Source organism: Clupea harengus, chromosome 26, assembly GCF_900700415.2.
Source record: "Clupea harengus chromosome 26, Ch_v2.0.2, whole genome shotgun sequence".
NCBI lineage: Eukaryota > Metazoa > Chordata > Actinopteri > Clupeiformes > Clupeidae > Clupea > Clupea harengus.
This window is the reverse complement of record NC_045177.1, coordinates 6,289,192-6,314,218: the sequence shown is the minus strand read 5'-3', so window position 1 is coordinate 6,314,218 and position 25,027 is coordinate 6,289,192. Positions and strand designations below refer to the sequence as shown.

Here is a 25,027-nt window from a genome sequence, read left to right as displayed (position 1 = left end):
AAGAAGGAGAGGAGGAACAAATGCATTCTGTTTTATGTTCTGTGTTTTACATAATCAAATGGCAGGCTAGTTGTAAGAGGCCATCTCTCAATTAATTGAGATGGATGGGCCCCTTAACTTATAGAGGCCAAACGACTAATGTGCACAAATCATAAATAACTTTTTTAGGGAGCTAATGGTTACAATATGTCTCCTGGGTATAAAGAGGAACCTTATTTTCAGGTGCAGGCATCCATCCCTTCAGTACAGGCATCCATCAGTGCCATGAAAATTCAGCAGTAAGCAAACAATAAAAGAAATAAAAGAAAGAAATAAAAATGGAAAGACAGCACAAGCCCATGCCTTATATAGGTTGTCCCTGGTACCTAAATCATTTCAAATATGAATCTTAGAATCACTGAGTAAACAGCATTTCTGTACTCATCCACATATTTATCTATTGCTATGGAGCAATATGTTTTCTGTCTATGAATCATATAGTTCCAACTTCCGCTTCCAAATTAGGAAAAGAAGTAGGACATTCACTGGGCGTATTTATACACTGTCTCTCTGGTACGGTGAAGCGACCTTTATATCCAGTTCGTCACATTTTTTTCTACCGGCATTTTCCGTAGCCATTTTCTATCTGGTTAGACAAGTTGACATAGTATTGGTTTCGGAAATACGTTTGCTCTTTTGTTTATCCCTTTTTATTTAATTTAAAATGCCTGGATATTCTGACAGAGACCGTGGTAGGGAAAGGGGGTAAGTTCAAATGATCATGGACTGTAATGTAGCTACATCTTAGCGCCTTCCTTGGTTTAGCACGGAAGACGGCTAACGTTAGCAAGCTAAAGGTATTCCCATCTAGTAACGTTCAAACATTGATGTACGTTCTTTGTCAGGGTCCACACAAGATCATTTGTTTATTTTCCGTGTTGCATTAGACTAACTGCGTTTAACAACGTACGGTACCTCACGTGATTATTTGCTAGTTAACGTCTGGTGCATTGGGTGGCTAATTTGTCGAGAAGGAAATGCTTGTCTGCAGGCTAGCGGAGGCTAGCTGTCGCTAGGTCAGCCACTTGCTAGCTGTGCTGGCTACGTCGTAGATTTGAAGTGATGTGTGATATTCCTACAAGACGGCGTGTGTGCTACAATTGGTGACACGGCGTCCAACGTTATTGAATAGGCTGCTTTTGTATTTCGTCGTAGACAGTGCCCAATTCTACGCTTTTAAGGTCACCATGTGGCAAAAATGGATGGTATTTCAAAATGCCGGCCGCTTCAGTCTTCTTTGTTCCTCTACCGGCCAGAATTAAAATGGCAGGAGACTAAAATGTGACGCAGGATAAAATGCTAGTAGCTTCCACCCTCGGTCCCGTTTTTATAGTTTTCTGTGATGTTAAACATGTTAACAGTGTTTCGTGATGCATACGCTGGTTTTCTTTAAGGAATGGTGTCGGGTGGAGAGGACCACACGTGGTAGGTCCATGTGTTTTGTCAGTATTTCTACTAATATTGGCCATTTCTGTTCTTTAAAGGAGTTATGGTGGCGCACCTCGGTTCGGTGGGAGCCGAAATGGACCGCCTCAGGGCAAATTCGGTAACCCCGGCGAAAGACTGCGTAAAAAGCACTGGAACATGGACGAGCTCCCAAAGTTCGAGAAGAACTTCTACAAGGAGCATCCTGACGTTACAAGGAAATCAGTGGTCAGTTTCCATGTCATGTAAAATGTTGTCTTATTGTTTTTCAGTGCAGGTCTCAAGAAGACTGACCGTATCATGGCCATTGTGACTTATTTATTTACTTTCTGTCACTATAGCAAGAAGTTGAGATGTATAGGAGGACTAAAGAGGTCACCCTGAAGGGCAGGGAATGTCCCAAACCAATCATGAAATTCCATGAAGCCAGTTTTCCCAGTAAGTGTTTTTTTTTTTTTTTTTTTTTTGAAAGAATGCTCTTGTTATCAGTTCATTACACTTTGTCCACACACATTGTGACAGATAGTGACGTTACATTGTTGTGTCTTCCATCAGACTACGTCATGGATGTGATTGGAAAACAAAGTTGGACAGACCCCACCCCCATCCAGGCTCAGGGCTGGCCTCTGGCCCTCAGCGGCAAAGACATGGTTGGCATCGCCCAGACAGGATCTGGAAAAACATTGGCTGTAAGTCTATGAGGGCAACAATGCTTGGCTCTCCTCTATCTTGTAGTTGTATCTGTGGAAAGACTTGATGCACCTATATCTATTAGAATAATAGTATTATTATTATCTAATTCCTTCTTTTGTCTGTTTATAGTACTTGCTGCCAGCTATTGTTCACATCAATCACCAGCCATTCCTTGAACATGGCGATGGCCCGATTGTGAGTAAACCTATATATTTATTTCACTTTGCACTTTTGTCCTCACCCTGTCATGGCGTTCTCCTCTGTGGTGGAGTTGTTTTGCTTATCCATTGCTTTTTCTCCCAGTGTCTGGTTCTGGCGCCAACCCGTGAACTGGCACAGCAGGTCCAGCAGGTGGCTGCTGAGTACGGCCGAGCCTCACGTCTGAAGACCACGTGCATCTATGGCGGCGCCCCCAAAGGACCGCAGATCCGTGACCTGGAAAGAGGTGAGGTGGCATTTCGATTTTCCCACATGATCTCTTCAGTGCCAGATGCACTGTTGGGTGTACTAAGTGTTTGTAAGGCACACACACACACACTAACATTTCTCCCGGACACTCTTAGGGGTGGAGATCTGCATTGCCACGCCAGGTCGTCTCATTGACTTCCTGGAGGTCGGGAAGACCAACCTGCGGCGCTGCACGTACCTGGTGCTGGACGAGGCTGACCGCATGCTGGACATGGGCTTCGAGCCCCAGATCCGCAAGATCGTGGACCAAATCAGAGTAAGCTATGAATTCACACGTGCTCTACAACCCTGCGAGAACGTCTCTGTAGCTGGAACAAACCTGACCCCACTGCGTTCTATTTTCAGCCGGACAGACAGACTCTGATGTGGAGTGCCACCTGGCCCAAAGAGGTGCGTCAGCTGGCGGAGGACTTCCTGAAGGAGTACGTGCAGATCAACGTGGGCGCCCTGCAGCTGAGCGCCAACCACAACATCCTGCAGATCGTCGACGTCTGCAACGACGGCGAGAAAGACGACAAGTGAGCGCGCCTCTTGTTTGCCCCGTGTTGGGAGCCGTCGGCTCCACAGCATGTGGTTTATTTTGCTGCTGAAATGCAGCTCTTTCAGTCCTCGTGCTGATCCCCAGAAGAATAACAATGGGGTTTTTCTTCTCGCCAGGCTCCTGAGGCTGCTGGAGGAGATTATGAGCGAGAAGGAGAACAAGACCATCATCTTTGTCGAGACCAAGAGGCGTTGTGATGAGCTGACGAGGAGAATGAGGCGAGATGGGTACGAAAACGCTACCAGTGCTTCACACAGCTCGGCCTACAGAATGCTGTGTTGCAATTTGCTTGGTGTGGAATGTTCCGGAATCTAATGTTTTTTTTTGGATGTCTTGTTTGCAGTTGGCCAGCAATGGGCATTCATGGAGACAAGAGCCAACAGGAGAGAGACTGGGTGCTTAATGGTAAGCCTCTCACCCTCTGACACGTGCACTGTTATGTCATGTCCTCTGTGAATGACTTCTGAACTGAAGTACTTACTTTTACCCTCAGAATTCAAATATGGCAAGGCATGCATCCTTATCGCCACAGACGTCGCCTCCCGCGGTCTAGGTCAGTATGTCTGTAGCTGAACTGTTTGTCTTCTCCACACTTTGTGTCGTCCTCTTCACAAAAGACGAGAAATCCCCAACGTCAGACAAAAATGTTTTCACTTTAAAGAAAGTGTCATTGCTTTCTTTAACTTCTCTATGCATTTTCTGAGTTTTTCTCACCTAAAGGTGCAGTCTTTGTGGCAGGGCCTAGGCATGACAAGTCCCAGGTCTGCAGAGGGGGAAGGAGGACTATTGGAAGTGAAGCGACTGGCTGCCACCCAGTCGCTTAGAGAGGTGAAAAAGTCCCGAGCTCAAGCTCCTGTGTGCCAGTAATCTTCCAAAGGCAGTGTGGCTAAAGCCTTGTTCTGATAACTACTTAACCTGTTCTCTTTCCATGGATCTCCTTTATATATTTTTTGGTTACGTTTAAATGCAGTTCATCCAGCCCTTGTTCCAATTCAAACTTCTTTTTTTTTTTTAAACCAAAGCAAACACAACTAAGCTTTATTGCTGTTACCATTTTTAGTTGCCTTGCATGCATTTTGTCAAGCACTGTATGGCAAGTGGTGGTGTTATAGATTTGGAAGTGATTGATGACATACGCGCGGAGCTGTGTCAAAAGCATGGGTGTTTGCAAACATATAAGGCTTTACGTCCTTATTTTCTTTAATTTTTTCATTTTTTTTATGACAAAGTGCTGGTGTTCTTGGAAAATGGAGAGAGCAGTTTACAACTTTGGTATTAATTTCATCTCATATCGCAATTGGTGACAAACTGGCACATGTGTTAAGGGGCTCCGGAAACCTCTAGACAAAGGAGCGAGTGTTTGTAAAATGAGAAAACAAAGCTCGATCAGTGACAGAAAACAAATTCCAAGCCGAAGTTCCTCCCTCACCTGTGTGTTTTTTTTTGTAAAAAAAGTCATGTCGAGACCTGCCAGCGAGAGACATTTTCTCAAGTGAACACTTTGGCTTCTGGGAAAATCTTGCCTAGACGAGACTGATGACGGGGGCATATAAACTGCCTAAAGGCGAAGGGGGTGGCTAGTTGTTTTCCGCGTGATTTTTATTCTTTTTCCTCAAAATGCTTTTTTCTGGCTTTGTTCTTTTTTTTTTGCCTGAATCGACTGTTTTGGGGGGCCGCCCTCACGTTAGTTTTGGTCTGTTGGGTCTGGGCAAGACGTGCAGTGTGGCCTTTATTAGCATGCTTCTGATGAGTGTGCTGAAGAGTGCAAAGCACAGGGCCTTCAGATCCCAAATCCCTACTGAAGCGTCCTCTTAACGGCACATGAGGAGGCACCAGTGCGCATAGTGGCCCTACTGCGTAGAAGCACCTGGATGTCACTTGACAATTTGTGGGGAAAGTTGGCTGCATTGGGAAAGGACTAGTGAATGCATACTCCTTAAAAATGGTAAGGATTCGAACCCAGTTTATTTGTAACCCTGTATTTGATTATTTTATTTCTCCTTTTGAATTTAAAAAAAAGGCAGTGTAAGTGTAGTGTCGGGTTTTTTTTTTTTCTTTTCTATTTTCCCGTTAGCAAAATGGAGTGTGCATCGTTTCTCTCTTCCCACAGTAGTATTCCCATGAAGTAGTAACTTTTTTAAATGCCTGTTTTAATTGTACTCTTTCTCAGTGTCAATAACACCCTCCCACCCCCCCCACCCCAAGCCTTTCTTTTTCAGGTCTGCTTTTTTTAGTGTCCAGCCTTATCCACCGTCTTGAGTGTTTCGTGGTCTTTGCTAACTTGTGTTTTTGGTCTGACTGTTGTGGTGTGCAAAATCTTGTGCATTCCCCTGCATTTTTTGCCACACTGCAACACTTTCCAGATGTGGAGGATGTGAAATTTGTCATCAATTATGACTACCCTAACTCATCCGAGGACTACATCCACCGCATCGGCAGGACGGCCCGCAGTCAAAAGACGGGCACGGCCTACACGTTCTTTACGCCTAACAATATGAGGCAGGCCAACGACCTCATCTCTGTCCTCCGCGAGGCCAACCAGGCCATCAACCCCAAGCTCCTGCAGATGGCGGAAGACAGAGGAGGTAATTGCGGGTTACACAAGTTAACTCGTACATCAAGTCCTCATTGTGGCTCAAGGAACTAGGATCGGTGTGATGTTTCTCAGCGTTTGTTTTCAGCCTCAGTTCTAAGTTGTGTTTTTGTTTCGTTTGTCTCCCGCAGGTCGTTCCAGAGGCGGCAGAGGTGGCTATAAGGACGACCGCCGCGATAGGTATTCTGGGGGGAGAAGGGATTTTGGTAACTTCAGGGATAGGGATAGCGATAGGGGCTACGGTAGTGGACCAAAGACGCAGAATGGTGGCTATGGCGGGGGCAACACATATGACAAGGGCAGCACCAACACCGGTAACTACAGCAACGGTTACAACAACGGACAGGCTAACAGCTATGGCGGCGGCGCCGGCAACCCGGTGGCCGCCTTCCAGAACCAGAACTTCCCGGCCCAGCCATTTGGCGGGAACCAGGCGGCTGGCCAGAACGGCATGAGTCACCCGCCATTCCCCTTCACCCCACAGGCGCCCCCCCAGCAGCCCCCACAGCCCATGGTACCCTACCCCATGCCTCCCGCGTTCCCTCAGTAAAACACTCACTCTCACACTCACTCACACACACACACACACACTCACTCTCACACACACACACTTGTGCGCACAAACCAGTCATTTTGTGTTTAAAGGAAGGAAGAAGGAAATCTTATGACTATATACTTTGTACTATTTGTTTTATTTTGCCTCCAGCAGGGTTGAAGCTTTTTTTTTTTCAGCAGTCTAAAAGTATCTAAAGTCCAAGTGATCTCGAGTGCAGCTAACCAGCTGCACGCTCTTTACCATTTTTATTTGTTACATTCCTCAATAATTTATTTTTACTAGATAATGCACATTTTCATGATTTAGTGTATGTTTAAAGTGGTATGTTTAAATCTTGACCCGAAGGCCATGCTTGGACCTTCAAATAAAAATAAAAGGAAAATGGAAGTTCTCTTGTCAGTGTGTTTTTTGAAGGAAAAATATAGGAAGCGGGTTGGAGGGTTAAAGTTATTTCTCATTCTAGAATGAAATTTAAGGATACAGGCTATTTTAGGTAACACTGCGTTTGAGCACAAGATGGTGTAATGATCACGTCTGTCCACAAGGTGGTGTAAGGCTATCGTTTCAGAAGTAACTCCGGGAACATGGTTTCCAGATGTAGATATAAAAATTATTTTCAGATGTAGACATGAGATGACATCCATATATTTAATCACAATACACACATTTGATTTTCTTTAGTCATGCACGTCTATAGTTACCAGAGAACACCTCTTAACTACAAATACCTTCCACAATATGAAAGATGAAACCTGAGGCAGAATACTAGTTTATTGCATTGATGTAATCTATCCAAGTTGTTGTACTTTTAAATGAACCAAAAAAAAGTTACACACACCCTGATAGAAAGTGTCGTGTACATGTGTGAGCTTCTGCGCGCTTGCTTACTAGAATACCACGCTCGTACTCCGCATATTCATGCGACTGAGGCGGAATTGCTCATACAGGTTGTCATGGGTCTTCTCTCTCAGGTCCTGCATATGAGTGCGTACCAGCATAGTTCTCAAGTGAACCAGGTCACTGTGGTCAGGGTTCTCGACTTGCAAAAAAACAGAGGAAAATGATTTATCAAATGGTCATATAGAACCAATATAAGACATTGATGTGGCTGCTGAATAAACTAATAAAATATAATGCTGAAACACTGAGTACCCCAAGTACAGGCACATTCACTGGAGAAGGAAAACTAAAAAATGTGATAATTCAGCAAGTGCTACAAGTAAACTGTCAAAAATCTATGCATTCATAAGTAATTGCATATATATATTAATATTGCATAATATATTGTACCTATATAATAAATCATTAATACATAATCCATCATAACTCTCTTGAAGAGTCTAAAGAGGTGTGAAGATAAACAGGATGGATACCTTCCACCACTCCCCACGGGTATGCCCGGACTCTCACAGTCCTCCCATCCACTCTCAGCTGCATATTACTCCCAACCACAGCAAAAGGGATGCTATTCTGTACACACAATAGCAAAACCTCCTAAGTTAGCACATACTCAAATATATGTTGACTCTGTGTGAAATCAAACGTAGTACTTCTGACCTTCATCTCATAGTCCTGCCTTGTCCACTCTATGTCATCATCAGAGTCACAGTCTGAAAACTGGAAGATCTTTATTTTATGGAACTCTATCTCCTTCCGTATCTGTAATAATGCATCATGTCATTTAACGTATACCTAACCAGATTGATACACAGTGAGGGCGTTTATTCAGTTAATCATTGTAGTCTAAGATTAATGTTGGAAGTTCCACTTTGTACCAATTGAATACATATATGGAATCAGCACACAATTTCCCCAAACATTTTCATTTACCCTTTCTTTCTTACGTAGCAACTCGGCCTTGGTGAGGCAGTCGGCTTTACCAATTACAGGAACGATGTTGACCTTCGCCTGCAGCTCCTTCATAAAAGCTACATCTAGGGGTTTGAGACTGGGAAAAACATTAGGAACTGTCTATCAAGCTTAACTATAACACAAACCCTCTCTAACATAGCAAAACCTGTGCTTGGAAATGCAGTTGGTGTTTCCTCTGTAATTACTTGACAACCTAATTCTGTTCTCAACACAAGATATAGACATTTTCCTACCCGTGACCATAGGGGGAGATGAAGTAGAGGCAACAGTGGACCCGGCTGTCTTTGATCTGGGTGCGATGCATGCCCATCTCATCCATATGATAGTGTTCCATCTGCTGATGGAGGTAGTCCACTATAGGATAATAGCTACAAAGGAAGGACAGGCTTATGCTTCAAGGACTTAACTCATGTCAAAATAAACCTGATTTAGAGAGATGTATTTTCAAGCTTGTTGTAAGGCAATTTGTTCTTCTGACACCAGGCATGTTCATGACAGAAGTTTGCAAGAACTGCCTATTCTTTGCTTCCAGCAGCTTTAACACCTGTCTGTGCAGTCCAAAGCATCCCCAAAGCCTGGTGTATCCACAATGGTGAGCTTCAGCCTGACTCCCTTCTCCTCAATGTCTACTGTCTTCCTAGTTATACCAACTGTTCTCTTCATCATCTCTGTACAAAGGGATAGACTACATGTTCAAGTGCTTTCATGCAGAGATATCATATGTATCCAAGCAAGCCTACCTGACCACCTATAGTGTTACAGTGGGGAAAATGAGTATTTGACCCCCTGCCGATCTCGCAAGTTTGCCCACTTGCAAAGAAATGTGTGATCTATAATTGTAATGGTAGGTCTATTTTAACAGTGAGAGACAGAATATCTACAAAAACATCCGGAAAACTGCATTTTATAACAGTTATGAATTGATTTGCATTTGATGGTGGCAAATAAGTATTTGAACCCCTAGCAAACAGCAAGAATTCTGGCTCCCACAGACCAATTATGTGCCCATGAGGCACACAGATTAGTCCTCATTAGGCCTAACAAGGTACACCTGATCTCAAGAGGTGATGTGTATAAAAGAAACCTTTCCAAAGAATCATACTTCACACCTTCAACCTCACCACCATGGGCAAGACCAAAGAGTTGTCCAAAGACGTCAGAGACAAAATTGTAGACCTGCACAAGGCTGGAATGGGCTACAAAACCATCGGCAAGCAGCTTGGTAAGAAGCAGTCAACTGTAGCTGCGAATATTTGCAAATGGAATCAACATTAAACAACGGTCAATCGCCCTCGGTCTGGGGCTCCACGCAAGATCTCGCCTCATGCAGTATGTGGGATCATCCGAAAGGTGCGGTATAACCCCAGAACTACACAGTGGGAGCTTGTGAATTATCTCAAGGCAGCTGGGACCACAGTCACCAAGCAACCATTGGCAACAAACTACGCTGTAAAGATTTGAAGTCCTGCAGCGCTCGCAAGGTCCCCCTGCTCAAGAAGTCACATGTACAGGGCCGTCTGAAGTTTGCCAATGAACACTTCAATGATTCTAAGGAGGATTGGGAGAACGTGATGTGGTCAGATGAGACCAAAATCGAGCTCTTTGGCATCAACTTGACCTGCCGCGTTTGGAGGGGGAAGAATGCTGACTATGACCCCAAGAACATCATCCCCACCGTCAAGCATGGAGGTGTAAACATCATGCTTTGGGGCTGTTTCTCTGCCAAGGGTAAAGGACGACTCCACCGCCTCGAGGGGACCAGGGATGGGGCCATGTACCGTGCAATCTTGGGCGAGAACCTCCTTCCCTCAGCCAGGACATTGAAAATGCGTCGAGGGTGGGTCTTCCAGCACGACAATGACCCAAAGCATACGGCCAAGGCAACAAAGGAGTGTCTCAAGAAGAAGCACATTAAGGTCATGGAGTGGCCTAGCCAGTCTCCGGACCTTAATCCCATAGAAAATCTGTGAAGGGAGCTGAAGCTTTGCGTTGCCAAGCGACAGCCACACAACCTGAAGGATTTGGAGAGGATCTGCAAAGAGGAGTGCACCAAAATCCCTCCTGAGTTGTGTGTAAACCTGGTAACCAACTACAAGAGACGTCTGACGTCTGTGCTTGCAAACAATATTTTCTGCAAACAAATGCAAATAAATTCATAAACTGTTATAAACTGCCGTTTTCTGGATGTTTTTGTTGATATTCTGTCTCCCACTGTTAAAATAGACCTACCATTACAATTATAGATCACACATTTCTTTGCAAGAGGGCAAACTTGCAAAATCAGCAGGGGGTCAAATACTATTTTCCCCACTGTACATATTACAAGGAAACATGCAGTCCAACTGATCTACCTGAGGTATTGGGCAAAATCCTGTCACTGTACAGCCCTGTGAGAAACAGGCTGTTGATCAGGGTGGACTTCCCTAGGCCAGATTCCCCTGAGGAACCAAACGAGCGCAAGAGAGTGAGTGCATGTCCACCATGTTACTCTTCACCACACAGTACACAGTGAAGGTGGAACACTGAATGGGGCCACTGCCTTGTTTCATCCATAACACATGTGCTTTTTTCCTTACCTACTACCATCAGTGTGAAATCGAAGCCTTTTTTCACGTTCTTCCTGTGAATTTGGTGAGGCAGCGAGGCAAAGCCCACAAAGGACTTCCCTAGCTCCTGTGTTAAAGAGGAAAAGAGTTATGCCTCGTGTAGGTGGGATTCAAAACACTTCAAGATGCTACTGCACATGTTGTTGGAAAGCCAGGACTTGAGGACTTCAGCTTCTAACCTCCATGGATACATATGGATCGTGTACACCCCATGGGCTCCTGGGTCTGGCTGACTGTCTTATGTCTGACTCCAATGTGGCAGCCTCCAGGTCCATGTAACTAACCGCGTATTCAGGCTCTCTGAGAGAAGAAGCCTCTGACTCACAATCATCGTCATCTTCAGTGTTGAGGCAGTACTAGTAATAACATTACAGAAAATGAACGCTAGTCAGAACACATTCCAGTAATATCATAGTGTCTGAATGTTTTACACAATAACTTGTTTTCTGGAGTTTTTTTTTCTGCATTGTCTTAAAAATAGTCCTTTATTCATCATCATGTTTCTTACCTCACAGTCTGCACATGGGTTTAATTACCACCAGTGGTGGATATAACAACAGAGAAACATGAAAAGGAATACAAATTCGGTCAGTAGGCTATAAAAGCAAAAAAGGGGGCAAAGATTTATAATATTATGGAACACATAGGAAAATTATCTACAGTAGTTTTAGTGTATTTCCTCTACCTTGTAGATCAAGTTCATCAGTCTGAGTGCCTAAAGAAATTCAGTGATGAGAAAAAAAATTGTTAGAGACAATTTTCTTTGCAATGACTATTGTAGCTGCAGAATTTTATTTCATGTTAATATTACATAAGTTCATTTAGACTCCTTTCACAGGCATATGAATGGCCTGTTTTATAGAACAGATCCAGCTTTGATGCTATTTTTTTTTGTAAATATGTTTATTGGTTTTCATTTTTTTAGCACACAACCGTACTTTAAACAAACACACAAACCAAAAACACAACACAAAGATACAACAACATCGGCTCAGCTACACACATACAATACAATAAAAATGACTGAATAAAGAAAGAAAACAGATACACAGCAAAGTACTCTCTCTTACGACCTTTCAGAAAATCCCCGTAACATAATGACAGAGACATTGGGGTCCAAATAATTCAGATACGGTTCCCAAACTTTATGAAATTGTTCTGATTTTGAATGTATCACACATGTCAGGTATTCTAGAGGTACTAAATCAAACAAAACACTATGCCAGCCCTTAACAGTTGGCTGTCTATCGCTTATCCACTGCAATAATATATTCTTCCTAGCTGCATATGTAAGAATACAGAAGAGTCTCTGGTTTTTTAACATTACATATCTAGCAGGGAGACCTAGAATAAGAGACATTGGATCCATCTGTAATTTTTTCCCAAGTATCTTTTCAGTTTCTGTCAAGACATTAGACCAGTATCTTTGCAGTTTATGTCTTGACCAAAGGCAATGGGTTAGAGAACCAATATCGGTTTTACATTTAAGACACATTGGTGACAAAGTAGGATTGAAATGATGTCTGCGGTTGGGGGATATATGCATTATATGTAAAAGTTGTAACTGTATTGATTTGGCTCGATTACAGACTGAAATTGATTTAGCGTAGATCCAAATATCTTCCCACTCATTGTCATTAATTGTAACAGAAAGTTCACTCTCCCACTTTTCTCTAAGCTCTTGCAAAGCCACAGTTGACAGAGTATGCATAGCTCCGTAGAGTAGACATCCTCCCAGCTGTTCCAAACAGTACTTTCTCAAGATAAGAAGCACCAGGATTATCAATTAGGGTTGTACTGTGCAATATATAATGTCTTATCTGTAAATAACGAAAGAAGCTCTGTCTGGGGATATTATATTTTTAAATCCACTTGGTTAAATGACATTAATGTATTATTTAGAAATTGGGTCTTTCAACACATAAATGCCACAATCACGCCAGTCTGAAGCCAAGTAGTCCTGGTTGGAAATTGGGATTGTTCAAAATAGGAGTGAAAACTGATGTTAGTTTTGATCTCCCCTCAAGTCTACGCGTTAGTCGCCAAGCCTTCATTGTGTTGAGAGTAACAATATTGTCACAGCATGACCTAACAGTTTTAAAACTCTTAACAAACAGCAGCTCCTTCAGTGGGTATTTTGACAGGGAGGTTTCCACATCCAGCCAGACAGAGGCTGTCTCATTTAAGATCCAATCATAAATATATCGCAAATGAGCACAACGCTGGTACTTTCGCAAATTTGGTAAATCTAATCCACCTTCAGAGCTTGGCAGTTGTAAGGTAGTCATCTTTAGCTTTGGTCTGCGTTTGCACCATATAAATGCACTAAGCCAACCATTTAGTTTTTTCAAGACTCAATTTGAAAATAAAACTGGGATCATTTGGATAGGGTAAAGCAATCTAGGCAATATGTTCATCTTAATCAGGGCTATACGACGTAGCCAGGAGACTGGCAAAGAGTTCTAACGCTCCAAATCTTGCCTCACCTTCTCAAAGAATGGAACAAAGTTAGCCTTACACATTTGCTCAAATGTAGGGGTTATGAATATACCTAAATAGATAAAGCCCCCTGGGGACCACTTAAAGGGGGAAAAGGGCAGTGTTGTAGTTATTTAGCTTAGACTACCTAGCGGCATGGCCTCTGACTTTGTCAAATTAATTTTATATCCAGAAAATTTGCTAGCTTTGATGCTATTAACGTTAGACTATTTAACGTTAGACGTATGACTATTTATGTCAGCAGCTGTTTGTATTCTCAAATGTAAACATTTCAATATTTTCTTCGATTCGACTAGCCTACTGTGCCAGACACCCTCATTTAAAAAAAAAAACGGCTACCGTACTCACAACTGTCAATTTTTCCTCGAGTGTTAGTAGTCGACATTGTTGATATTCGGTCAACTGCAGTCAGCCTACAAGCTGGATCTATCTATCTATCTATCTAGCCTGTCACGCGAAGTCATCGCAGCATCTCACTTCTGTTCCAACGACAAACGCATGTGACGTCACAATCATACAAGATGATGAATGATGAATATATTTACATTCTCGATAACCAAGGAGGAGCTACACCTGGGCATTCTGCGCTTAACATTTATGTTGTCGCTAAATAGCCTACTGACGATGAAACATGTAAAGTTATTTCCAGTATTAAAACGTTTCTGAAGTTAACAGCGCATCATGATACAACTACAATAAAGAAATAAACTAATCTGTCAATGTTTAAATACAAATGTTGTCAAATTATAACACTGTAAGGCAATTTCTGAAAATAAGACAGAATACACTCCTGTTACTGAAAATCTAAATAAGCCTTCGTTATTACAAGAGGAACCATTGGAGGTAGCTAATTAGATCCACCACATCGCTTTTTTGCGGATGGACTGACAGCGTTCCTCGTGGTCGTGTAAGTTGCAACTATAGCAATATTCGTCTGTCATTCTTCCACCAGAATAGTACTGAGGATAGCACTACACGCACTACAAACAGACAGGGGTTGTTACATTTATATATAATGGAAAAGTTGATGTACTGTGTTTGGAGTCAGGGACACCTCCAGGTGCTCAGGTGGGCTATCTCCCGGGGCCTTTCTGTGTGGAGTTTGCATGTTCTCCCCGTGTTCACAAGGGGTTTCCTCCAATAAGAACCCCAACAGAAAAAAACATGCAAAAACAGAACATTCTCCTGCCCGTCCGTTACCGAGACGGACGGTTCACTGGAGGAAGGACGGTCCGGGATGGGTGAAATGCAGAGCGTACATTTCACAGCGACCTCAGGCCTGTGTGTGTGTGTCCTGTGTCGCTTCCATAAAATACACATGCGTGTTGCAGTGTGCCGCTTGTGGCAATAAAAAACTGACTGGAGTCACCCTTGTTTTATAGTCAATTGAGCTCGAGCAACTTCCGGTTACGATTTTTTTAAATAAAAGTCGCTTATTACCCCTATGTTTCTTAAACTGTCAGAAATATTAATTTCATAGGAACATCAAAATGGTTTAAAAACAATTCACTGATGTTACAAAAGTAAGATTTTCTTGTTTAAATATAGGGAACACTGACTAAACAGGCAATATTGCAATTATTGTAGTAAGAAACAGTAAAACACACAACAATCTGCTTATAAAAGGATTATGCCTTCATTAAAGTTGGTTGAACATGTTCAGAACACTGTAAAGAAAGGGTAAAATATGTTTAGCAGTAATTATTCTGGTCATTCACTGTGAATGAACACTTGACACACAGATCACACAGGTGAAAAAGGATTATCTCCAATGCCAGGGTATTGCCATGTGACACGTATCACACTTTGCTGATGAAACTAAAAATTGTGTCTCAATAAAAGGGGGTCGGAATATGTTCAGGACATTCCAAACATTAAATAAAATGTGTGAAGTAGTTGTGATTTACGTCACTGAGTGCTCCACAATACTTTGTACATAGGCCTACACACAGGCGAAAATGCATTATCTTCAATGGCAGGGCCATGTGACACGTACCACACTTTGCTGATGAAACTAAGGATTGTGTCTCAATAAAAGGGGGGTGGAATATGTTCAGGACACTCCAAACCAGGGGCGGCGCCAGGGGGGGGCTAGGGGGTGCTCTAGCTCCCCCTGGATTAGCCATAGCACCCCCATAGCACCCCCAAGAAAATAATGGTTTATTTATTTTTGTTATTTAATTTCATTCTGCGTTATTTATTGTGTGATAATAATATTTAACTCACAAAAGAAAATAATAACAGATTGTAATTGTTTTAGACACAGACACAGTTGTGGTCAAGGAGGTCAACCCTCCACCACTACTGAGGGTGCTAACCATGGTGCTAGCAGCATCAGTGGCATTAGCATGAACGCTCAGGATGGTCCGAGAAGACCAAAACTCCAGAAATATCCACCTTGCATGTTTGGATTCCAACAAAAGAGTTTTTGTAAAAGCTGGTTGGGACAGTTTGCGTGGTTGGAGTTCAATGCAACTAAGGTATTGTTTGCTGTGTAACATTAATGAAAGCTGTCTGATTTGTTGCAAGCATTGATTGCCCTGTGTCGCTGAAGACTCGTTTTGGTTGATTAGCGACAAAGATGCCCTTTTTTGCCGAAGATTTTAACTTTTTCCTCTTTTTTGGATTCTTTTGAAGCCGTCTTAAAAAAAATCTGAGACTCTTTAGCCGTCTGTCTGTGTGCTAGGCAACATAAGGTTCTATGTGATTACTGATGATTGTGAACTGAAATAATATACAGCCTACCTTTTTCACGCATTTCTGACTCTTTGACTGTTTTAGTTAATTCTATCTGCTATTCCAAGATTCATTTCACTCTATCTGACATGGTAGTGGTCACCTGTCGCCCAACTTTAATCCTCACTACCACAAGTGTTTTAAAGTAAGTTAGGTATTTGGGATTGCGGACTCTATAACATGCTGTATGCCTTTTGTCAGTGACCGTCGCAGATGTGCGCGTCTGTCGGAAGAAGCTTAGATAATAATAATACAATCGGTTTGTTAGGCGCTTTTCATGGACCCCAAAGACGCTTCAGAGAGCAAACATGTAAAGTTGTTGTAGTAGACAACCATGTGACACATAGGCTATCATCCTCATTTCATAGCACCCTCACTAAAACACCGAGCTCCCCCATAGCACCTGCAGAAAAAAATGTCTGGCGCCGCCACTGCTCCAAACATTAAGTAAAATGTGTGAAGTAGTTGTGATTCACATCACTGAGTGCTCCACCCACAATACTTGAGAAGCACCTGGATGTCACTTGACAATTTGTGGGTAAAGTTGGCTGCATTGGGAAAGGACTAGTGAATGCATAGCTACTCCTTAAAAATGGTAAGGATTCGAACCCAGTTTATTTGTACCCCTGTATTTGATTATTTTATTTCTTTATTTTTCCTTTGAATTAAAAAAAAGGCAGTGTAAGTATCGTTTTTTTTCTTTCTTTTCTTTTCTATTTTCCCGTTAGCTGTGAAAGATGTGAAATTTGTCATCAATTATGACTACCCTAACTCATCCGAGGACTACATCCACCGCATCGGCAGGACTGCCAGCAGTCAAAAGACGGGCACGGCCTACACGTTCTTTACGCCAAACAATATGAGGCAGGCCAACGACCTCATCTCTGTCCTCCGCGAGGCCAACCAGGCCATCAACCCCAAGCTCCTGCAGATGGCGGAAGACAGAGGAGGTAATTCCTGGTTACACATGTTAACTCGTATCAAGTCCAAAGACGCAGAATGGTGGCTATGGCGGGGGCAACACATATGATAGCACCAACACCGGTAACTACAGCAACGGTTACAACAACGGACAGGCTAACAGCTATGGCGGCGCCGGCAACCCGGTGGCCGCCTTCCAGAACCAGAACTTCCCGGCCCAGCCATTTGGCGGGAACCAGGCGGCTGGCCAGAACGGCATGAGTCACCCGCCATTCCCCTTCACCCCACAGGCGCCCCCCAGCAGCCCCCACAGCCCATGGTGCCCTACCCCATGCCTCCCGCGTTCCCTCAGTAAAACACTCACTCACTCTCACACTCACACACACTCACTCTCTCACACTCACTCTCACACACACACACACGTGTGCGCACAAACCAGTCATTTTGTGTTTAAAGGAAGGAAGAAGGAAATCGTATGACTATATACTTTGTACTATTTGTTTTATTTTGCCTCCAGCAGGGTTGAAGCTTTTTTTTTTCAGCAGTCTAAAAGTATCTAAAGTCCAAGTGATCTCAAGTGCAGCTAACCAGCTGCACGCTCTTTACCATTTTTATTTGTTACATTCCTCAATAATTATTTGTTTACTAGATAATGCACATTTTCATGATTTAGTGTATGTTTAAAGTGGTATGTTTAAATCTTGACCCGAAGGCCATGCTTGGACCTTCAAATAAAAATAAAAGGAAAATGGAAGTTATCTTGTCAGTGTGTTTTTTGAAGGAAAAATATAGGAAGGTGGGGTTCGAGTGTTGAAGTTATTTCTCATTCTAGAATGAACTTTAAGGATCGAGGCTATTTTAGGTAACACTATGGAGAATGTATTTAAAAGGCATGCTTTTGAGCACAAGATGGTGTAATGATCACATCTGTCCAGAAGGTGGTGTAAGGCTATCGTTTCAGAAGTAACATGGTCTCCAGATTTAGATATAAAATAATTATCTTCAGATGTAGATATGAGATGACATCCACATATTTAATATTTAATCACAATACACACATTTAATTTTCTGAGGTCATGCACGTCTATAGTTACCAGAAAACACCTCTTAACTACAAATACCTTCCACAATATGAAAAATGAAACCTAAGGCAGAATACTAGTGAATTGTTCACTGTAGTTTATTGCATTGATGTAATCTATCCAAGTTGTTGTACTTTTAAACGAACCAAAAAAAAATGTGAGACCACAAGTTACACACACATCTCGATAGAAAGTATTGTGTATATGTGTGAGCTTCTGTGCGCTTGCTTCCTAGAATGCCGCGCTAGGACTCCGCATATTCATGCGACGGATGCGGAATTGCTCATACAGGTTGTCATGGGTCTTCTCTCTCAGGTCCTGCATATGAGTGCGTACCAGCATAGTTCTCAAGTGAACCAGGTCACTGTGGTCAGGGTTCTCGACTTGCAAAAAACAGAGGAAAATTATTTATTAAATGTTCATATAGAACCAATATAAGACATTGATGTGGCTGCTGAATAAACAAATAAAATATAATGCTGAAACACTGAGTACCCCAAGTACAGGCACATTCACTGGAGAAGGAAAACTAAAAAATGTGATAATTCAGCAAGTGCTACAAGTAAACTGTCAAAAATCTATGCATTCATAAGTAATTGCATATATATATTAATATTGCATAATATATTGTACCTATATAATAAATCATTAATACATAATCCATCATAACTCTCTTGAAGAGTCTAAAGAGGTGTGAAGATAAACAGGATGGATACCTTCCACCACTCCCCACGGGTATGCCCGGACTCTCACAGTCCTCCCATCCACTCTCAGCTGCATATTACTCCCAACCACAGCAAAAGGGATGCTATTCTGTACACACAATAGCAAAACCTCCTAAGTTAGCACATACTCAAATATATGTTGACTGTGTGAAATCAAACGTAGTACTTCTGACCTTCATCTCATAGTCCTGCCTTGTCCACTCTATGTCATCATCAGAGTCACAGTCTGAAAACTGGAAGATCTTTATTTTATGGAACTCTATCTCCTTCCGTATCTGTAATAATGCATCATGTCATTTAACGCATACCTAACCAGATTGATACACAGTGAGGGCGTTTATTCAGTTAATCATTGTAGTCTAAGATTAATGTTGGAAGTTCCACTTTGTACCAATTGAATACATATATGGAATCAGCACACAATTTCCCCAAACATTTTCATTTACCCTTTCTTTCTTACGTAGCAACTCGGCCTTGGTGAGGCAGTCGGCTTTACCAATAACAGGAACGATGTTGACCTTCGCCTGCAGCTCCTTCATAAAAGCTACATCTAGGGGTTTGAGACTAGGAAAAACATTAGGAACTGTCTATCAAGCTTAACTATAACACAAACCCTCTCTAACATAGCAAAACCTGTGCTTGGAAATGCAGTTGGTGTTTCCTCTGTAATTACTTGACAACCTAATTCTGTTCTCAACACAAGACATAGACATTTTCCTACCCGTGACCATAGGGGGAGATGAAGTAGAGGCAACAGTGGACCCGGCTGTCTTTGATCTGGGTGCGATGCATGCCCATCTCATCCATATGATAGTGTTCCATCTGCTGATGGAGGTAGTCCACTATAGGATAATAGCTACAAAGGAAGGACAGGCTTATGCTTCAAGGACTTAACTCATGTCAAAATAAACCTGATTTAGAGAGATGTATTTTCAAGCTTGTTGTAAGGCAATTTGTTCTTCTGACACCAGGCATGTTCATGACAGAAGTTTGCAAGAACTGCCTATTCTTTGCTTCCAGCAGCTTTAACACCTGTCTGTGCAGTCCAAAGCATCCCCAAAGCCTGGTGTATCCACAATGGTGAGCTTCAGCCTGACTCCCTTCTCCTCAATGTCTACTGTCTTCCTAGTTATACCAACTGTTCTCTTCATCATCTCTGTACAAAGGGATAGACTACAGATGTTCAAGTGCTTTCATGCAGAGATATCATATGTATCCAAGCAAGCCTACCTGACCACCTACTAAGTGTTACAGTGGGGAAAATAAGTATTTGACCCCCTGCCGATCTCGCAAGTTTGCCCACTTGCAAAGAAATGTGTGATCTATAATTGTAATGGTAGGTCTATTTTAACAGTGAGAGACAGAATATCTACAAAAACATCCGGAAAACTGCATTTTATAACAGTTATGAATTGATTTGCATTTGATGGTGGCAAATAAGTATTTGAACCCCTAGCAAACAGCAAGAATTCTGGCTCCCACAGACCAATTATGTGCCCATGAGGCACACAGATTAGTCCTCATTAGGCCTAACAAGGTACACCTGATCTCAAGAGGTGATGTGTATAAAAGAAACCTTTCCAAAGAATCATACTTCACACCTTCAACCTCACCACCATGGGCAAGACCAAAGAGTTGTCCAAAGACGTCAGAGACAAAATTGTAGACCTGCACAACGCTGGAATGGGCTACAAAACCATCGGCAAGCAGCTTGGTAAGAAGCAGTCAACTGTAGCTGCGAATATTTGCAAATGGAATCAACATCAAACAACGGTCAATCGCCCTCGGTCTGGGGCTCCACGCAAGATCTCGCCTCATGCAGTATGTGGGATCATCCGAAAGGTGCGGGATAACCCCAGAACTACACGGGGGGAGCTTGTGAATTATCTCAAGGCAGCTGGGACCACAGTCACCAAGCAACCATTGGCAACAAACTACGCCGTAAAGATTTGAAGTCCTGCAGCGCTCGCAAGGTCCCCCTGCTCAAGAAGTCACATGTACAGGGCCGTCTGAAGTTTGCCAATGAACACTTCAATGATTCTAAGGAGGATTGGGAGAACGTGATGTGGTCAGATGAGACCAAAATCGAGCTCTTTGGCATCAACTCGACTTGCCGCGTTTGGAGGGGGAAGAATGCTGACTATGACCCCAAGAACATCATCCCCACCGTCAAGCATGGAGGTGTAAACATCATGCTTTGGGGCTGTTTCTCTGCCAAGGGTAAAGGACGACTCCACCGCCTCGAGGGGACCAGGGATGGGGCCATGTACCGTGCAATCTTGGGCGAGAACCTCCTTCCCTCAGCCAGGACATTGAAAATGCGTCGAGGATGGGTCTTCCAGCACGACAATGACCCAAAGTATACGGCCAAGGCAACAAAGGAGTGTCTCAAGACGAAGCACATTAAGGTCATGGAGTGGCCTAGCCAGTCTCCGGACCTTAATCCCATAGAAAATCTGTGAAGGGAGCTGAAGCTTTGAGTTGCCAAGCGACAGCCACACAACCTGAAGGATTTGGAGAGGATCTGCAAAGAGGAGTGCACCAAAATCCCTCCTGAGTTGTGTGTAAACCTGGTAACCAACTACAAGAGACGTCTGACGTCTGTGCTTGCCAACAATATTTTCTGCAATCAAATGCAAATAAATTCATAACTGTTATAAACTGCCGTTTTCTGGATGTTTTTGTTGATATTCTGTCTCCCACTGTTAAAATAGACCTACCATTACAATTATAGATCACACATTTCTTTGCAAGAGGGCAAACTTGCAAAATCAGCAGGGGGTCAAATACTATTTTCCCCACTGTACATATTACAAGGAAACATGCAGTCCAACTGATCTACCTGAGGTATTGGGCAAAATCCTGTCACTGTACAGCCCTGTGAGAAACAGGCTGTTGATCAGGGTGGACTTCCCTAGGCCAGATTCCCCTGAGGAACCAAACGAGCGCAAGAGAGTGAGTGCATGTCCACCATGTTACTCTTCACCACACAGTACACAGTGAAGGTGGAACACTGAATGGGGCCACTGCCTTGTTTCATCCATAACACATGTGCTTTTTTCCTTACCTACTACCATCAGTGTGAAATCGAAGCCTTTTTTCACGTTCTTCCTGTGAATTTGGTGAGGCAGCGAGGCAAAGCCCACAAAGGACTTCCCTAGCTCCTGTGTTAAAGAGGAAAAGAGTTATGCCTCGTGTAGGTGGGATTCAAAACACTTCAAGATTCTACTGCACATGTTGTTGGAAAACCTTCAAGACTTCAGAGACTTCAAAGACTTCAGCTTCTAACCTCCATGGATACATATGGATCGTGTACACCCCATGGGCTCCTGGGTCTGGCTGACTGTCTTATGTCTGACTCCAATGTGGCAGCCTCCAGGTCCATGTAACTAACCGCGTAGTCAGGCTCTCTGAGAGAAGAAGCCTCTGACTCACAATCATCGTCATCTTCAGTGTTGAGGCAGTACTAGTAATAACATTACAGAAAATGAACGCTAGTCAGAACACATTTCAGTAATATCATAGTGTCTGAATGTTTTACACAATAAGAAAACTTGTTTTCTGGAGGTTTATTTTTTTCTGCATTGTTGCATGTTTCTTACCTCACAGTCTGCACATGGGTTTAACAACAGAGAAACATGAAAAGGAATACAAATTTGGTCAGTAGGCTATAAAAGCAAAAAAGGGGGCAAAGATGTATAATATTATGGAACACATAGGAAAATTATCTACAGTAGTTTTAGTGTATTTCCTCTACCTTGTAGATCAAGTTCATCAGTCTGAGTGCCTAAAGAAATTCAGTGATGAGAAAAAAAATTGTTAGAGACAATTTTCTTTGCAATGACTATTGTAGCTGCAGAATTTTATTTCATGTTAATATTACATAAGTTCATTTAGACTCCTTTCACAGGCATATACATGGCCTGTTTTATAGAACAGATCCAGCTTTGATGCTATTTTTTTTTTTTTAAATATGTTTATTGGTTTTCATTTTTTTAGCACACAACCATACTTTAAACAAACACACAAACCAAAAACACAACACAAAGATACAACAACATCAGCTCAGCTACACACATACAATACAATAAAAATGACTGAATAAATAAAGAAAACAGATACACAGCAAAGTACTCTCTCTTACGACCTTTCAGAAAATCCCCGTAACATAATGTCAGAGACATTGGGGTCCAAATAATTCAGATACGGTTCCCAAACTTTATAAAATTGTTTTGATTTTAAATGTATCACACATGTCAGGTATTCTAGAGGTACTAAATCAAACAAAACACTATGCCAGCCCTTAACAGTTGGCTGTCTATCACTTATCCACTGCAATAATATATTCTTCCTAGCTGCATATGTAAGAATACAGAAGAGTCTCTGGTTTTTTAACATTACATATCTAGCAGGGAGACCTAGAATAAGAGACATTGGATCCATCTGTAATTTTTGCCCAATATCTTTTCAGTTTCTGTCAAGACATTAGACCAGTATTTTTGCAGTTTATGGCATGACCAAAGGCAATGGGTTAGAGAACCAATATCGGTTTTACATTTAAGACACATTGGTGACAAAGTAGGATTGAAATGATGTCTGCGGTTAGGGGATATATGCATTATATGTAAAAGTTGTAACTGTATTGATTTGGCTCGATTACAGACTGAAATTGATTTAGCGTAGATCCAAATATCTTCCCACTCATTGTCATTAATTGTAACAGAAAGTTCACTCTCCCACTTTTCTCTAAGCTCTTGCAAAGCCACAGTTGACAGAGTACGCATAGCTCCGTAGAGTAGACATCCTCCCAGCTGTTCCAAACAGTACTTTCTCAAGATAAGAAGCACCAGGATTATCAATTAGGGTTGTACTGTGCAATATATAATGTCTTATCTGTAAATAACGAAAGAAGCTCTGTCTGGGGATATTATATTTTTAAATCCACTTGGTTAAATGACATTAATGTATTATTTAGAAATTAGGTCTTTCAACACATAAATGCCACAATCACGCCACTGTCTGAAGCCAAGTAGTCCTGGTTGGAAATTGGGATTGTTCAAAATAGGAGTGAAAACTGATGTTAGTTTTGATCTCCCCTCAAGTCTACGCGTTAGTCGCCAAGCCTTCATTGTGTTGAGAGTAACAATATTGTCACAGCATGACCTAACAGTTTTAAAACTCTTAACAAACAGCAGGTCCTTCAGTGGGTATTTTGACAGGGAGGTTTCCACATCCAGCCAGACAGAGGCTGTCTCATTTAAGATCCAATCATAAATATATCGCAAATGAGCACAAAGCTGGTACTTTCGCAAATTTGGTCAATCTAATCCACCTTCAGAGCTTGGCAGTTGTAAGGTAGTCATCTTTAGCTTTGGTCTGCGTTAGCACCATATAAATGCACTAAGCCAACCATTTAGTTTTTTCAAGACTCAATTTGAAAATAAAACTGGGATCATTTGGATAGGGTAAAGCAATCTAGGCAATATGTTCATCTTAATCAGGGCTATACGACGTAGCCAGGAGACTGGCAAAGAGTTCTAACGCTCCAATTCTTGCCTCACCTTCTCAAACAATGGAACAAAGTTAGCCTTACACATTTGCTCAAATGTAGGGGTTATGAATATACCTAAATAGATAAAGCCCCCTGGGGACCACTTAAAGGGGGAAAAGGGCAGTGTTGTAGTTATTTAGCTTAGACTACCTAGCGGCATGGCCTCTGACTTTGTCAAATTCATTTTATATCCAGAAAATTTGCTAGCTTTGATGCTATTAACGTTAGACTATTTAACGTTAGACGTATGACTATTTATGTCAGCAGCTGTTTGTATTCTCAAATGTAAACATTTCAATATTTTCTTCGATTCGACTAGCCTACTGTGCCAGACACCCTCATTTAAAAAAAAAAACGGCTACCGTACTCACAACTGTCAATTTTTCCTCGAGTGTTAGTAGTCGACATTGTTGATATTCGGTCAACTGCAGTCAGCCTACAAGCTGGATCTATCTATCTATCTATCTAGCCTGTCACGCGAAGTCATCGCAGCATCTCACGTCTGTTCCAACGACAAACGCATGTGACGTCACAATCATACAAGATGATGAATGATGAATATATTTACATTCTCGATAACCAAGGAGAAGCTACACCTGTGCATTCTGCGCTTAACATTTATGTTGTCGCTAAATAGCCTACTGACGATGAAACATGTAAAGTTATTTCCAGTATTAAAACGTTTCTGAAGTTAACAGCGCATCATGATACAACTACAAT

General features: G+C 42.2%; 3 protein-coding genes across 3 annotated transcripts; 1 reads left to right on the top strand and 2 right to left on the bottom strand.

The window, feature by feature from the left end:
- The first annotated feature begins 555 nt into the window (after positions 1–555).
- On the top strand, positions 556–6,702 carry LOC122128875 (probable ATP-dependent RNA helicase DDX5). The gene is made up of 13 exons (XM_042703850.1): positions 556–744; positions 1,524–1,692; positions 1,806–1,902; positions 2,020–2,153; positions 2,287–2,352; positions 2,461–2,602; positions 2,721–2,881; positions 2,971–3,143; positions 3,283–3,393; positions 3,510–3,571; positions 3,660–3,719; positions 5,530–5,751; positions 5,891–6,702. Exons 1-13 carry the CDS (start codon positions 704–706, stop codon positions 6,307–6,309), a joined length of 1,857 nt encoding a protein of 618 aa, XP_042559784.1. The 5' UTR covers positions 556–703; the 3' UTR covers positions 6,310–6,702.
- Positions 6,703–7,066: 364 nt separating this feature from the next.
- On the bottom strand, positions 7,067–13,754 carry LOC116219754 (septin-1-like). Its single transcript, XM_042703851.1, has 12 exons — positions 13,641–13,754; positions 11,479–11,508; positions 11,302–11,309; positions 10,973–11,149; positions 10,764–10,860; positions 10,539–10,625; positions 8,732–8,855; positions 8,421–8,555; positions 8,146–8,263; positions 7,873–7,974; positions 7,689–7,785; positions 7,067–7,354 (listed from the first exon to the last, which is right to left on the bottom strand). Exons 1-12 carry the CDS (start codon positions 13,675–13,677, stop codon positions 7,203–7,205), a joined length of 1,164 nt encoding a protein of 387 aa, XP_042559785.1. The 5' UTR covers positions 13,678–13,754; the 3' UTR covers positions 7,067–7,202.
- A 4,473-nt stretch (positions 13,755–18,227) lies between these two features.
- On the bottom strand, positions 18,228–24,808 carry LOC116219753 (septin-1-like). Its single transcript, XM_042703938.1, has 12 exons — positions 24,679–24,808; positions 22,514–22,543; positions 22,359–22,366; positions 22,046–22,222; positions 21,824–21,920; positions 21,599–21,685; positions 19,789–19,912; positions 19,478–19,612; positions 19,203–19,320; positions 18,930–19,031; positions 18,748–18,844; positions 18,228–18,414 (listed from the first exon to the last, which is right to left on the bottom strand). Exons 1-12 carry the CDS (start codon positions 24,713–24,715, stop codon positions 18,263–18,265), a joined length of 1,164 nt encoding a protein of 387 aa, XP_042559872.1. The 5' UTR covers positions 24,716–24,808; the 3' UTR covers positions 18,228–18,262.
- Positions 24,809–25,027: the final 219 nt, after the last annotated feature.

Coding starts and splice junctions, on each gene's coding strand:
- LOC116219753 (XM_042703938.1), bottom strand. CDS start 24,715: ATGTCGACTACTAACACTCGAGGAAAAATTGACAGTT. Junction 19,613..19,788: donor GCTTTGGACTGCACAGACAG/GTGTTAAAGCTG, acceptor CTTCCTTTGTAG/CTATTATCCTATAGTGGACT. Junction 18,845..18,929: donor GGCAGGACTATGAGATGAAG/GTCAGAAGTACT, acceptor TTGTGTGTACAG/AATAGCATCCCTTTTGCTGT.
- LOC122128875 (XM_042703850.1), top strand. CDS start 704: ATGCCTGGATATTCTGACAGAGACCGTGGTAGGGAAAGGGG. Junction 1,903..2,019: donor CCATGAAGCCAGTTTTCCCA/GTAAGTGTTTTT, acceptor GTCTTCCATCAG/ACTACGTCATGGATGTGATT. Junction 3,144..3,282: donor GACGGCGAGAAAGACGACAA/GTGAGCGCGCCT, acceptor TCTTCTCGCCAG/GCTCCTGAGGCTGCTGGAGG.
- LOC116219754 (XM_042703851.1), bottom strand. CDS start 13,677: ATGTCGACTACTAACACTCGAGGAAAAATTGACAGTT. Junction 8,856..10,538: donor GATTTTGCCCAATACCTCAG/GTAGATCAGTTG, acceptor CCCTTTGTACAG/AGATGATGAAGAGAACAGTT. Junction 7,975..8,145: donor TGCTACGTAAGAAAGAAAGG/GTAAATGAAAAT, acceptor GCATTATTACAG/ATACGGAAGGAGATAGAGTT.